Source organism: Coenobita brevimanus, chromosome 97 (assembly GCF_032717465.1).
Source record: "Coenobita brevimanus isolate Jiangsu-jjx chromosome 97, ASM3271746v2, whole genome shotgun sequence".
NCBI classification, from domain to species: domain Eukaryota; kingdom Metazoa; phylum Arthropoda; class Malacostraca; order Decapoda; family Coenobitidae; genus Coenobita; species Coenobita brevimanus.
The window spans coordinates 32,672,986-32,686,508 of NC_137050.1; the positions used below are offsets into that span (position 1 = coordinate 32,672,986).

Genomic DNA, 13,523 nt, shown 5'->3' on the forward strand with positions numbered 1-13,523 from the left:
CTTCCAGAACAATTCTGAAGTTGGTCACTCTTCATCTGTAAAATGCTGTGACTTAGCTATCTCGCCATCCATACAGGTACCATCATCCTTGCAAATATAAATTCTTAAACATATAAATTTATTTCTCTGAAGACATATTTGCAATAACTGACCATTTTTCCGAAAAAAAACTCATTATTAACAAAACACTATTGACTCCAAAGAAGTGATAATGACTGAAAAATGGCATTCAATAGACCTCCCCCAGACATCCTTTGGACCCATGCTAGGCATCTTTCTGAGTGAAAAGAGAATAGAGAAGCCATCCAAACCAGACCTAACCAGCCTGACCCGTGAAAAACACTTACTTCGGACCTAGCTTCACTATCAGTCAGATACAGCTGTAGCAGATCTTTATTTTGTCACTTCCTCATGAAGAATTACTTTCCAGGAATGTGGAAAGATGGCAGAATGCATAGCATAAGTCAGAACAGTAGCATTTGTAAAGAATTACAGGTTAGTTAAAACTAGATTAAACCCTTCACTTTTCTCAACCCCAGGCAGTGTTTTCCATTGTTATTCTTCTTAATAGTTTGTTCGTTTAAAGAAAAAAAAACTCCAATTTGCGTGTATGTGTTGACCTTGGTCACCTAATGGTGGCTTTCCATGCTGTTTGATTTAGCAATATCATTTCATTCCTTTATCCCTGAGGTCAGTCTACGAGCTCATCCCAAGTTTTTTCCGATCTGCCTCTCGCAGCTCTGCCCTCAATGTTTACACCCCTCATCCTCTGCACTGAGTTGCCATCCTTTATCCTCTCCACGTGCCCAGACCATCTCATCACAACACAAAATTGGGTACACCACCTGGCATCAGATGGTCCAGCACCTCATTTAATGCGGACAGCACCGTTTGAAATTCACTTGAAATTCCTGCATTTGCCAAATGAGTTTATTTGGATGGCTACAGATAGTGTTGAGTTCAGTGCATTATTACCTGAATTGCTTATAGTGCATGTCTTGGTGGTGGTCCCTGTATTCTGTCTGATTCTTAGCTTACTTTATTTACATTTAACTCAAGCCATGGCTTCTAAGATACATGCAGGTGTTGATGGTGGTGTCAAGCATAAACACCCGTTTATTGCAGTACAGTCAAACCTCCTTGATTGTGGTTAATTGGTCCACCAAACAACTGCAGTGACGAAACTGTCAAAAACCAAACAAAGCATCAAATGGGTATAAATGTTCAGGGCCCACAAGTTTACTCTCACTTCTCTCTCTCTCTCTCTCTCTCTCTCTCTCTCTCTCTCTCATCATGATCATCATCATTATCATCCAGACCTCAAATGGGAATAAATGTTCAGTGCCCACAAGTTTACTCTCACTTTTCTTTTTTTTTTTTTTGCTTGTCTTCATCATCTGGACCTCCTTTCCCACCTTAGGGCAGGGTGAGAAGTAGCAATGTCCAGACAGCCAAAGTTTGCCCAGTTCAATGGGCCATGCTTCCATTCACTCATCATTCAGTTTGAAGCCCACGGAATCCTAGCTTCATTAGATAGGCTAAAAAAATTTTACCACGTTCTGTAGCTTCACATATACCTATTTGATAGAGTAAGTCTGAATGCTGTCATGTTAAAAAGGGGTGTGAAATCCCTGGTTATGGGCTTTTCTGCACAAAATTCCTCCAGCCAGCTTGGTCTTTTGTCAGTCCCTTAGCCTCACCAGCTTCCATACCTCTCTTCCTCACACACTCATCCACTAAATCCCTCCACCTTCATCATGGCCTACCTTGCTTCTTCAGATTCGCTCAGATATACCTTTTTCACCACTCTGTTGTCATCCATTCTGTCCACATGACCAAACCATCTTAGTACACTCTCTTCAATTCTGGTGCCTGCAGACTTCCTCACTCCGTATCTTTCACAAATCACATTATTCCGTATCCTATCCATTCTCTGTACTCCACATATATTCCTCAGCAGTCCCATCTCCACTGCTGTCACTCTTGACTTTTAATTTTCATGTCGCACCATAGTCTCGCATCTGTATGTTAAAGTTGGCGCTAACAGTCCATGTAAGCCTTACGCAGCTGCAACACTCAAGTCTCTGTTTTTTATCAAGGCCTTCATAGTCACTCTGCTCTCCACTTCTTTTGCACATCTTCCTCTCTTTTCTATCACTGTACCCAGGTATTTGAACTCTCTCACCAGTTCTAGTCTCTCTTCATTCACTGTAACATCACACAGGGAGTCACCTTCTCTCTAAATAACCATCATTTTACTCTTTTTTACATTTACTCTCAAGGCACGACACTCACTGACATCTACAAAACTCTGCACAAGTCTACCAAACTCTTATCCAATATTTGCAAGTAGCATTGCATCATCAGCATACAACAAGTTTGAGATATTCTGTCCATCATTATTCAGTATCAGTGCCATCCCCCTCTCCATTACTCATGTTTTTACTTCTCTCATCACCCCATCCATATATATATATATTGTTTAATACCCAGATGATAACTCCTAAGAATACTGGAGGGACTGGATCAGGCATGCTTACATCGATTCTGCTACTCCTGATTATGAACCAGACAACCCTTTTCTCTCCTATATGTTCTAACTAACTTTGTGAACCAGCATTGTTGTTTTTGTATTTTGTCTGTGAATACGAATTTCACAATTAACCCTAACTACTCTGTATCAGTTTCTGTACTTGAGAACACAACACTTCCGATAACATTTCTCATTTCTTTAGGTGAGTTTACCCTTAGATGCTGTATACTTTAGTTTATTCTTAATTAGTCACAGTAAAATCAAAAGCTTACCAGGTATTTCCATCACTGGTATCTGCTGAAACACCTTTTAAGTGAGTGTGGAGTGCATAATGTGTTACTGCATTTTGGGGTTGTTTGCATGTGGAAGCTAATTGCCTTGAGGCACACTGTTACCACAGTAACCAGCACGGAGCTACCCAGTGACCTGCCACACTAGCTGCCCATATCTTCATGTACTTTTTCACTCTCCCATCTGGTCAGAATGGTGTATTAACACTGTTTGGTGGGATTTTCCCCCCCCCCCCCCCCCCAACTCTGGGCATAGGCTTCACAGCCTGCTATCAAGGCCTAGCAGACCTCCTACATACCATACACCTCAACATGTCACCACTTCGGCGCGAACACCCACCAACCATATTGAATACATGCTAGGGCTGTCTCATACAGGACTGGTGTTTTAATGCAGTAAGACGTTTTTATATGGTTAAAAGCAAAAACAGTAAATAAGATAAGGTAGAACTTTTGAAGAAACTGGAGTGTGGTGTTCATGTGCAAAAGTTGTGTGACACGTACCGGTATGATAATGGTTCGTCAGCTGCTTATGATATATTGTAAAGAAATAAAAAGGAAAAATATTGAAATTCTATTCAGACAGCGATTTAGAGAAACAAATGAACATTAGAAAAACTGAAAGGTGGTATGAGGACTGAGATTGACTAAGTGTTCATGGAATGTCTTTGACAGCATCAGAGTGATGGAGTGGACTTGTCAGGTTGTACTAGGCTGAGTTGTTCCATAAAGAACTTAAATTAGAACATGAGTGTGATTACAGTGAAGCATAGTGGGGCAGAGGTGTATTGTTAAGCTACTATACATGACCTCTGTTGGTCCCTGTTGAATTAATGTATGAACCCCTAAACCGCGGGGTTGTTTTTGCTTGACATGCGTGTCTCGCGGGCATATTCGCGCTCCGACAGACTCTCTAAAAATATTTGCCAGAAATCAGTTATTAGTCCTAGAATATTAAAATTACATACAGTATGCATATGGCACATACCTTCAGCTTTCTCCTGGGATGTTTGTTGAGCCTTCGTCGAGTACCTTAGGACTTGTGGAGACCTCTGAAGTTGGGTAACGAAGTCTCCACTTTACACTTCCCGACAACCCGTAATATGATTACCACAGCCTGATATTATCACTAGAAACACTATTCTATGATTCTCAAATAGTTGGAATCCATACTGCAAAAAAAAAACACTGTGAAAGCAATGAAAATTATGAGTGCGGATGACCTTCCCACTTGTGCTCGTTCGCCGCTGGTGTTCTGTCATTTATTATTCATAAAAACACTCACACTTTATATTTCTCTTACTTATATAACACTTATATATATCTACAGTCTTTATCCATAAGTTTCCTTCAGTAATAGTAGTTTATTGTCACTGTAGGCGTTCAATTTCTCTTTTAGTAAAATCAGTAACATTCACTTTCTCATCCTTTATACTGGCGTTGAGAGTGAATCTGTCACTTTCACTTCCACTTTCGTCTATCTATCTATCTATCTATAGCCCGACGCCCTAATCCCGCAAAGGGTGGCCGCAGACAAAACGCCTCCAAGTCGCTCTGTCACCCGCCATTTGACTACCCTCCCCCCAACTCACCCCCCCCCTCCCTCATATACCTCTCAACTCCATCCCTCCACCTCATCCTCGGTCTACCTCTCCCTATCCCTCCCTCCACCTCACCTACATACACCCTCTTAGTCAGTCTTTCATTCTCCATTCTCTTCACATGTCCAAACCACCTCAGGGTATTTCTCCTAATCTTCTCAACCACATCCACATCCACCCCACAGCGTTCCTTCACTTCTTCATTTGTCAACCTGTCCCTCCACGTCACTCCACATGCTCCTCTCAAGTAACTCATTTCATAACTCATAGTATTCATACATGCTAGAGTGAAACTTTCACTTTCATTACCCCTAGTATATATACTCCTATTCTTATATTACTGTACTACTCGTTTACATTTCTATTTACATTCTCTATTTTATTTACATTATTTACATTTCTATTTTATTTACACTGTGTTATGCACTGTCACTTGCAGTAACTTATAAAACTATTTTCCACTATTCGCTTATATTTACATTCATTGCTTTCACTTGCTGTTTACACATTATTTACATTTCCACTTGCACTGTTTTACTCACCAGAAAGATCGTAGTCACTGTCCATCATTTTCATTGATATATTAGCCAGTTCACGTTCCACACTAGTCACTTAGCCCTTTACCCCTTTCCACACGAGGTTTAGTAGGGGTAGAGGTCACAGGGCCCTTTGCATGGGGCTAAAAAGCGGCGGAATTGGACAGGCGTGAATCCGACATGGTTTCACCTTGAAAGACGACAGTAAACTGAATACAGTGTGGTGGCCTAGGGGGAGTGCAATGCTGCCAATGTCAGCGTGGTGACAGCTGCTAATATATACGCTATGAAATGATTGGCAGGAAATTTAGACAATACCTAATAAATTAGGTAGTTCCAGGTGAATGTAAATATCACTTAGGCTTCTCCCTTCCTTTCTTATATATATATACAGTATTTATTATGAGAATAGATTATACGGCATATTTCAAGGGGAAATAAACAGCGAAAATTAGCGAACGAGTGCACGTGAGGTGTTGTCAGGTGATAATTAGCCAATTCCAGGTGTATGGCACTATTACTTACCTTATTTCTTTTTTGTATATATTATTTGGTATAAGAATAGGACATAGGGCTTATTTCAATGTATGAAATCAGTGGAAAATTCCAGGGAAGATTTACTTATCGTAGCACGGCTGGGCAGGCGAGAGGAGAGGGTAATGGAGGGGAGGTAGGGAGGGTAGTCAAGAACGGGGAGAAATGGCTAAATTGTCAACAATGGATGGGAGTACAGATGAGATTAGGAGTGCTGACTAGTGTTGGACATTGACAGTACTGATAGATGATACAAGCCACCACTTGAAAGCCCGGGCGAATTCAAAATAACACAGAATCACAAAAGTGACGCCCCACGGTATGATCCCTTGCTCCCAAGCATCACGAAAGTGACGCCCCCCGGTTAAGGGGTTAAGTGTGAGACATGTGACCTTTGTTAGTCTGGCAAAATGGTTCATGTGGCAAGGCTCTGAAACCAATGGTGCCAGAAAATCGGAGGTGGTCCTGTATGTACATTCAGTCCCATCCTTCCTCTCAGCTTTTCACTTATAGTCCTAACCCCCTTCAGTCTTGCCATTCATGGGTGCACTATGCATCCATCGAGTCATTCTTGTCTGTGTACATTGGAGGCTGTGAATATCCATTCTCAACTCTGTACCTTTGAGCCAGTGAATATCTTTTCTTAGCTTGATACCTTTGAGCTTATGAATATCCGCGTCTTTCACTCCCAAAGTCTCACTGTTGTATGGCATTATATTCCTAACACATGCCAAATACAAAAACTCACTGGTGGTAGGTGGTGCTGACCATCATCTACTCACTTGATGTAATGTTGGTAATGTTGTATACATTTTCCATCACCCTCATCATTCATTTTGTATGTCATCCCTCCTCTCTTCATGTTGCTGCCATCCTTTCTGTCATTTTTATTACTGTACCCATCTTTCCACTTCAGGTAGGTCCACACTGACTAACAAGGGTAATGGTTTCCCTTAACCCAGGAGGCCATTTACAGTGCTGGGTGGTAATCATGACCAAATAGTTGGGTGATGTGAAGCCTACTATGGTGTCCTTGCTAACTGGGTGAAGATATGCAAATGCAGCATCCATCTAGGGACCAAACCTTCTCACTTTTTCCCATGCCTTGCCATGGCAGGGTGCTGTTTACTGCAAGGAAATATTGGTTCACAGGTTGGGATGCCCCTGTAGAGGCAGGTGCTTACCTCCTGTTGATGGGTCAGCTTGGCCAGACACACAAGGACCCCTTAATATGGAGGGAGAGCCCTCTCAGTGTCAGGAGGAGCAACAACTTCTGAACTTCTTCCAACCATTCCTTATCCTTGCTGCCGAGCTAGCTCCAGACCCACCTCCAAGATGTATGTCTTCCAAATAACAAAATCTCCTCCACACACTCAAGAGAATCACTAGCAAGATTGATCCTTTCTTGTGTCTCTGCTTCTGTATGCTCTCCTTTACATACCTATCTATCAGTCTGTTGCCAGATGCCTCGGTCTCATAAAGGATGGCCACAAACAAATTGCCTCCATGTCACCTTGTCCCCTGCCATTTTGCTGCCCTCCCCTAACTTACAACCCTCCTCTCATATGCAGTAAACTTTCAGTTATCTGGCTTAATTTAGCCAACCCCCACTCCGGATATTGCAGAATGCCAGATATTGCATGGTGCCTCCTGCACTGGCATTTTGCTTCGAGCTGAATAATATGTTGCTCTTCGTCTCGGCCCTGTATCCTAAGAAACTTTTCCATGAGTAAAAGATGAAAGTTAAGCATAAAATATAATACAGTTTTGATACAGTACAGGCATACAGTACATAGTGTACTATATACTCACCTAATGTTGGCATCAGTGGAGGGTAGAGTTGTACACCGTGCAGTACAGTACAGTGCACTTAATCCCATATGGTCTGGGTACCACATGTACATGAATTTCAGAATCACAATAGAGTACCAGGACATGAAGCACTGATAGGCCACAAGCTTTGCAATAACATCAAGTGAGGCATGGGATGCCACAGAGTAAGTCACAGCACTAGGGTTTTGCCACCACATGGTCACAAGAGCGGAGCGCAAAGATACATTTTCACGGTATGAGATCCACGGGAGAGAATGAGGAAGTGATGGTAGGCTTGGGGTGCTGACTGGGCCACCCCTGCAGTGCTTTCTGATTGGCTGGTGCTTTGAGGGGTTTTTCCAGGTGCCGGATGTCTCCTTGGTCTGAGCTGGATAATATGCCTTGCCCCGGATACTGTATAGAACTGCCAGTTGCTTCCTGTTTGGGCGCTGGATCTTGCCAAATTCTGCTGGATGTTGCTTTAATAGAGCCGAGCAAAAAGTGCCAGATATTGCGTTGAGCTGTTTGTTGCGATGACAGATAATTGAGAATTTACTGTACCTCTCCATTCCATTCCTCTGTCTCATCCTCGGTTTCCTCCCTCCCTCTCCCCCCATCCACCTCACTCGCATACATTCTCCTTGTTAGTTTCTCTCTCTCTCTCTCTCTCTCTCTCTCTCTCTCTCTCTCTCTCTCTCTCCATCCTCCCCACATGGCCAAATCACCTCAGTGTATTTCTCCTAGCACTTTCTGTCATATGCACATCCACACCATAACACACTTTTGCTTCCTTATTTGTCAGTCTGTCTGTCCATATAACTTCACATGCTCCTTTCAAACAACTTGTTTCCACCGCCCTCACTCTTGACTTGTGTCCTTCCAACAAGGTCCCAGCTTCGCTTCCATTTGTTAGAGTGGGCAGCCATTACATTACTATCTTGCAGTAACTTTTTTTTACTTCCATGCTCACATCTATATTTCTTATCACAGCTTTCAGTGAACCAGCAACCATTCATCCCTGTCGTACCCTTTCAAGCACTTCATCCACTAAACTTCCGTCCTTACTTATCACACTGCCCAGGTACTTAAATGCACCAACATTTTCCATTTCCTCACCATCCAGCCTCACTGTGCATTCAGTGATTTCATTTCATTTGAAGGCCACAACTTTACTCTCTCCTACATTCACCTTTAGATTCCATTTCTTACATACTCTCCCAGACTTATTCACCAAGCCTTGCAGTTCCACTTCATCTTCACTTAATGGTACAGTATCGTTTGCAAACAACAAAACAGGAAGTTTCCAGATACTGCCCTCTTTCATTAGGGCAGCTTCAACATCCACTGCCCTTATGTCTTATTTATATCCACTCATATATAAATGGAACAACCATGGAGACATGACACTTACCATACACACAAAATCAGCATATTTTGCAGCCTACCTGCTGTATATGCATGCACTTATAACAGACACAAAACAAAATGGAGCTACTTCGCACACGAATTAAAAAATATATATATATATATATATATATATATATATATATATATATATATATATATATATATGGTGTAGTGTAGATTAAGATACAATTGTAGTTAGTAAATGCCATTCTCACAAGTATTTTTTGCCATTGGGGGGATAAGTTTGTGATGGCTCCACCACTGACTGCTCATGATGCAAAAAACCTTGTGCACTGCTGGAGTTGAAAGATGTAGAGTAACAAATCTCTGCTCCATTTTTCCTTATCTTGTCTGACATGTAAATTGTTCTCTACCATTACCCTTTGCATATACAGTAATATGTTACACATCATTTGTGGCTGTAAGCTTGACAACTAACCTTACACTCATCAAAGGCAAAAACCTTAGCCACTAGTAGCCTACACAGTATCCAGGCAAAGACTTCTGCTCTTACAGGTCATATTATTCATCACTGATTGTCTTTTCCTGCTTTACAGCAGGTCCACACCAGCATTGAGTCATTGGCCATAAAACCTGCAGCATTGCTTCTTGTTGGTTTCTCTGATAATCATGGTGGGAAAATGCAGATTACTGGTAATTAACTTTTCTGAAATCCCAACTTGGAAAGCAGTGTTTCTAATTTAAAAAAATTTCTGATAAGTGTAATGGTTAATCTAGCAAGAAAAAATTAAATACATCATCTGTGTGATCTTCCACACCAGAAGTTCACTGCCAGCCTAAAGCTGCCACTTTCTTCATGACATCTCTTGTGTACCCAATGTTTACATTCGGTACTGTACAGAAAATACTGTTCTCACCCACACTTTTCTAGCACATGGCCAGTCACCTGAATCTGTAAATGGCCCAGTGTCTGACCCACAGATCATGGCTTTTGTCTTCCTGATGTTTACTCGGAGTTCTTCTGTCTCCATACCTTGTCTCCACTTTCATTGTTTTTCAACTAACCTTCATACTCTATGCCATCAGCAAGAGATCATCCATATAAAGAGTTCCAATGGGCACTTTTCCCAGAGATATCATGATACTGTTTCCATTGCTGTTATGAACAGCAGTGGGCTAAGGACTGCTCCATGGTGTAAACCTTGAACTCTTCTTTGTTAACACAGTATTTGGATATGCCACCTTCACTACCCCAGTCCATTCCTCATCTCGCAGCTCTCTCATTGCCCACCTTTTTATAGGTTCAAAAAACACAGTACAATCAGATATCCTTGGCCAAGTAATGTTGCAGTTGTATTGCTTGAAATACTTATATTGACTCTGTGGTCCATATTTGTATGCCATACAAGCTCTTCTTGTTGTCGTGTATTGCTTACATTCATTTTCACCTTTACACACATATCTTGCAAGCGAGTTCATGGATTCAGTTTTTGAAAATGAACACATGCATGGCTGTTTTTTAAATTTTTCTTTTATCTCTCTTCCTTTACTATTTTGTCCTGTTCCATATAACAACTGTTAGATAATATCTAATCTACCAGCGTCTCATTACAGTACCTGTATTTGTTGATACTCTACTGTACAGTTTATTATTTAAAATTAAAATGTTTGATTATTGAAGGTATTATTTTTTGTGTGAACTCATCTAATCATTAACTTACAAGAGTCATAGTGTGTAGCTAGATACTGTATATTGATGTTGAATAACACTGGTCTGTCTGGCTGAACAAACCATCAGCTGCAGACAAGCAGCTTCCCCTGAAGGGCACTCCCATGCAGTGTTCCAGTGTTCCCTTGTGGTGGACAGCAAGACATGGGGAAGAATATGGAGGTTTGGTTTTTGATGGACACTTCATTTGCATCTTCCTATCTACTTAACAGGGGCACCATAGTAGGCTCCAAATCACCCCAGTATTCAGTTATATAGTTAACCACCCACCATTGTACTGTATATGGTTTGCTGGGGTACGGGAAACCATTAGGCTTGTCACTCATTGTAGAGCCATCCAGAGTGGAAAGAAGAGTACTGGTAATAAAAAGTGACAGAAAGGATGGGAGAAATACAAAGAGGGGGGGAAAAAAAAAAAAGAAGAAGTGAAGGAAGAAGTGGGCAGTAGCACATCAAGTGAGTGGATGATGTATGCCATCACGTACCACCAGATGCTGTTTGTAAAGAGATAAAGAGGAAGAAAAAGGTAAATGAAAAACTTGGAAGGAAATTTGATGCAAATTTATTTGAAAATAAAATCTCTTCAGGAAAGGTAAGTCATGGAAATGGAAGAATACTAACAAATGAGAGTGAATTAAGACGTAAAAAATTAAAAAGAACATAAGTGACGGAAGCAGAGTAATGGTGAAAATGTTGATACTGGATGTTTTACAAAAAAAACAGTGGTTGCAGATGTGAAGAATGCTCTTAAAATATTCGAGAATGGGAAGACTGAGGGTGCACTGTATGTACAGAAATGAAGATAGTACAGTGATTTGTTTTGGAGAAGTATTGTGTAAAGTTTTGATGAGTGGAGGTGTACCCATAGAGTGGAAAAGGGTTGTGATTGTGTCATTGTATGAAAGTAAAGGCATCTGAAGTGAGGGTAGAAATTATTGTTGAGAAAAATTTGCCTGGTATTTTGGATAAGCTGTATGGAAGAACAGTACAGTAAGCACTTAAGTTTTGTGTCTAATTGGTACGATGAGGTTGGCGTGAAACCAGAATTTCGTTAACCGAAAGTATTAATTCAGTGGTGAAAAATCTAATTGGTTCTAAAGCCCCTCCCAAAATCACTCTTTTTTTTTTTTCTCAATTTTGAGACATAAAAATCATATAATAGGATACCAGAATAACTGACAACCATATGAATTTGATAAAAATGTTAAGAAACATTAAATAAATGGATCACCAGCCAGAAAAATCTTCGTGTTATCCTCTACTGAATACTTTTTCCCTATTCACACTGACTTGATACTCAAGATGTTCTTTTCTTGCCTCCATCCTTTGAACTTCCCAGTATTTCACTGTCACCACTATTACCTATTCCTCCAGTGAATGAAGAGGAAGCCATAATACAGTAATAGTAAACCACACGAGAACAATAGCTGGGTGAAGGGAAAGGCAAAAAAAAAAAGTGACCACTGCTGCGATCACTACCATAGCACCATACACACAGTCTCACAGCTGATGGGAACTGTGCAAACAACAGGGCAGACAACAGCTGATGATCGCCTTGCCTGCCGGAACCCCATATATTGACACGAAAGGTGAATTCTTTATTGTGAGACATAAGTTCTTGGAAATTTTGGGCTTTCTTGCGAAAGGTAAATTCGCGAACCCAAATCACGCAAAACATAAGGGCTCACTGTACTCGTAACAAAAAAAGGTAGCATAGTGTGAGACCAGAATATTTGGTGTGAGATGAAAAGGGTGGTTTCCGGAGTGGATTAAATATTTGCAGTAAGGCAGGTAGTACAGAAACCTTGCCAAGAAGGTCTGGATGATGATTATAATTTTTATGGATCTGGAGAAATTAATATCTTTTTCTGTTATCCCATGCTTTTTGGAAAAGTCTTAGAAATAAGAGTTTCATAAATATTACCTTAGTAGTATACATGGATAGGGTAAATTGATTTGTGCCTGCTCCCAGAACGATTAGCATAATGATGTCATCAGCTCAATGAATTGTTATTTTTGCTTTGTAATTATGGCACAGAACTATTGATAAGCCCTTTATGATATCTTATTTAACCATGACATTTTGCCCTTTCAGGCTTGACTGCAGATGCCCGTGTACTGATCAGATACATGCGTACGGAGTGCCTGAATGAACACTTTGCACATGACCAGGCACTATCTCTTGACAAACTGATGGAGAGAGTGGGGGTAAAAATGCAGGTGGCAACCCAACGCTATGACAAAAGACCGTATGGTGTTGGACTTCTTATAGCCGGCCATGATGTAGGTACCACTGTCTCCTGCCCTGATTACCCCCCCCACCCCATTTTTTTTTTTTTTTTTTTTTTTTTTTTTTTTTTTTATAACCAAGTGGTATATTTTTGTAAGGGAACTGCTTTTCAAAATGAAAGGTTTAAATATAGCTTTCAGTAACCTCTTCACTACTTATAGGCTTGCAGGGGCAGCTGGATGCCTACAGGTGATGGGTCTGCTTGATCAGACAGACTGGGGTTACTCAGCAACAGCAGCTACTTAGGGCTCTTGTAAGCTGAGTAAAATTGTCCGGTAGTAACTGTAAAGTATAAACTGCTAATGATGTTATCATATTGAAGGGGCTCAGTTTGCCTTACTAACATCAGTACAGTACAGTGCATCCTTGTAGTACTGTATGTGTGTGCACAGTACTCATAGTACATGGTACCTGTTCATAAAACTGATTGGCAAGAGTGGGCCAGATCCAAAATCCAGTGTTTCCATCAAATATGGGTGCTCATCCATTCAAGGCAGCACTGACGTTAATTATTGTCCTTATGACTGAGAAGTTTCTCGTAATTCTAGCAAGATTTCCATTTATTATGATTTATTATCCAAACCAAATCATAGTGCTTCATCTTGTGCTGCCTGTCCCATTATCTTTTATGTTTTGACATATGCAGAGAATGAAAGAGGCAGAGGAAAGATTTAGGAAGTGGAGAGATGATATGGGGTGCAAGGGCTTGAGAGTCTATCTATTTATCTATTGCCAGATGCTGAGAGTCTATCTGTTTATCTATTGCCAGACGCCTCAATCCCGTTTGGGGTGGCCACAAACAAATCGCCTCCACGTCGTCCTGTCCCCTG

At 40.9% G+C, this 13,523-nt stretch overlaps 1 protein-coding gene across 3 annotated transcripts in view; it reads left to right on the forward strand.

The window, feature by feature from the left end:
* LOC145413600 (proteasome subunit alpha type-1-like) overlaps nucleotides 1-13,523 on the forward strand; it is a 111,404-nt gene that overhangs the window by 54,679 nt on the left and 43,202 nt on the right. For all 3 annotated transcript variants that reach the window (XM_080283253.1, XM_080283251.1, XM_080283252.1), the window contains exon 4: nucleotides 12,499-12,686. In XM_080283253.1, the coding sequence (XP_080139379.1) occupies nucleotides 12,499-12,686 (188 nt within the window). The remainder of the gene's footprint in view (nucleotides 1-12,498; nucleotides 12,687-13,523) is intronic.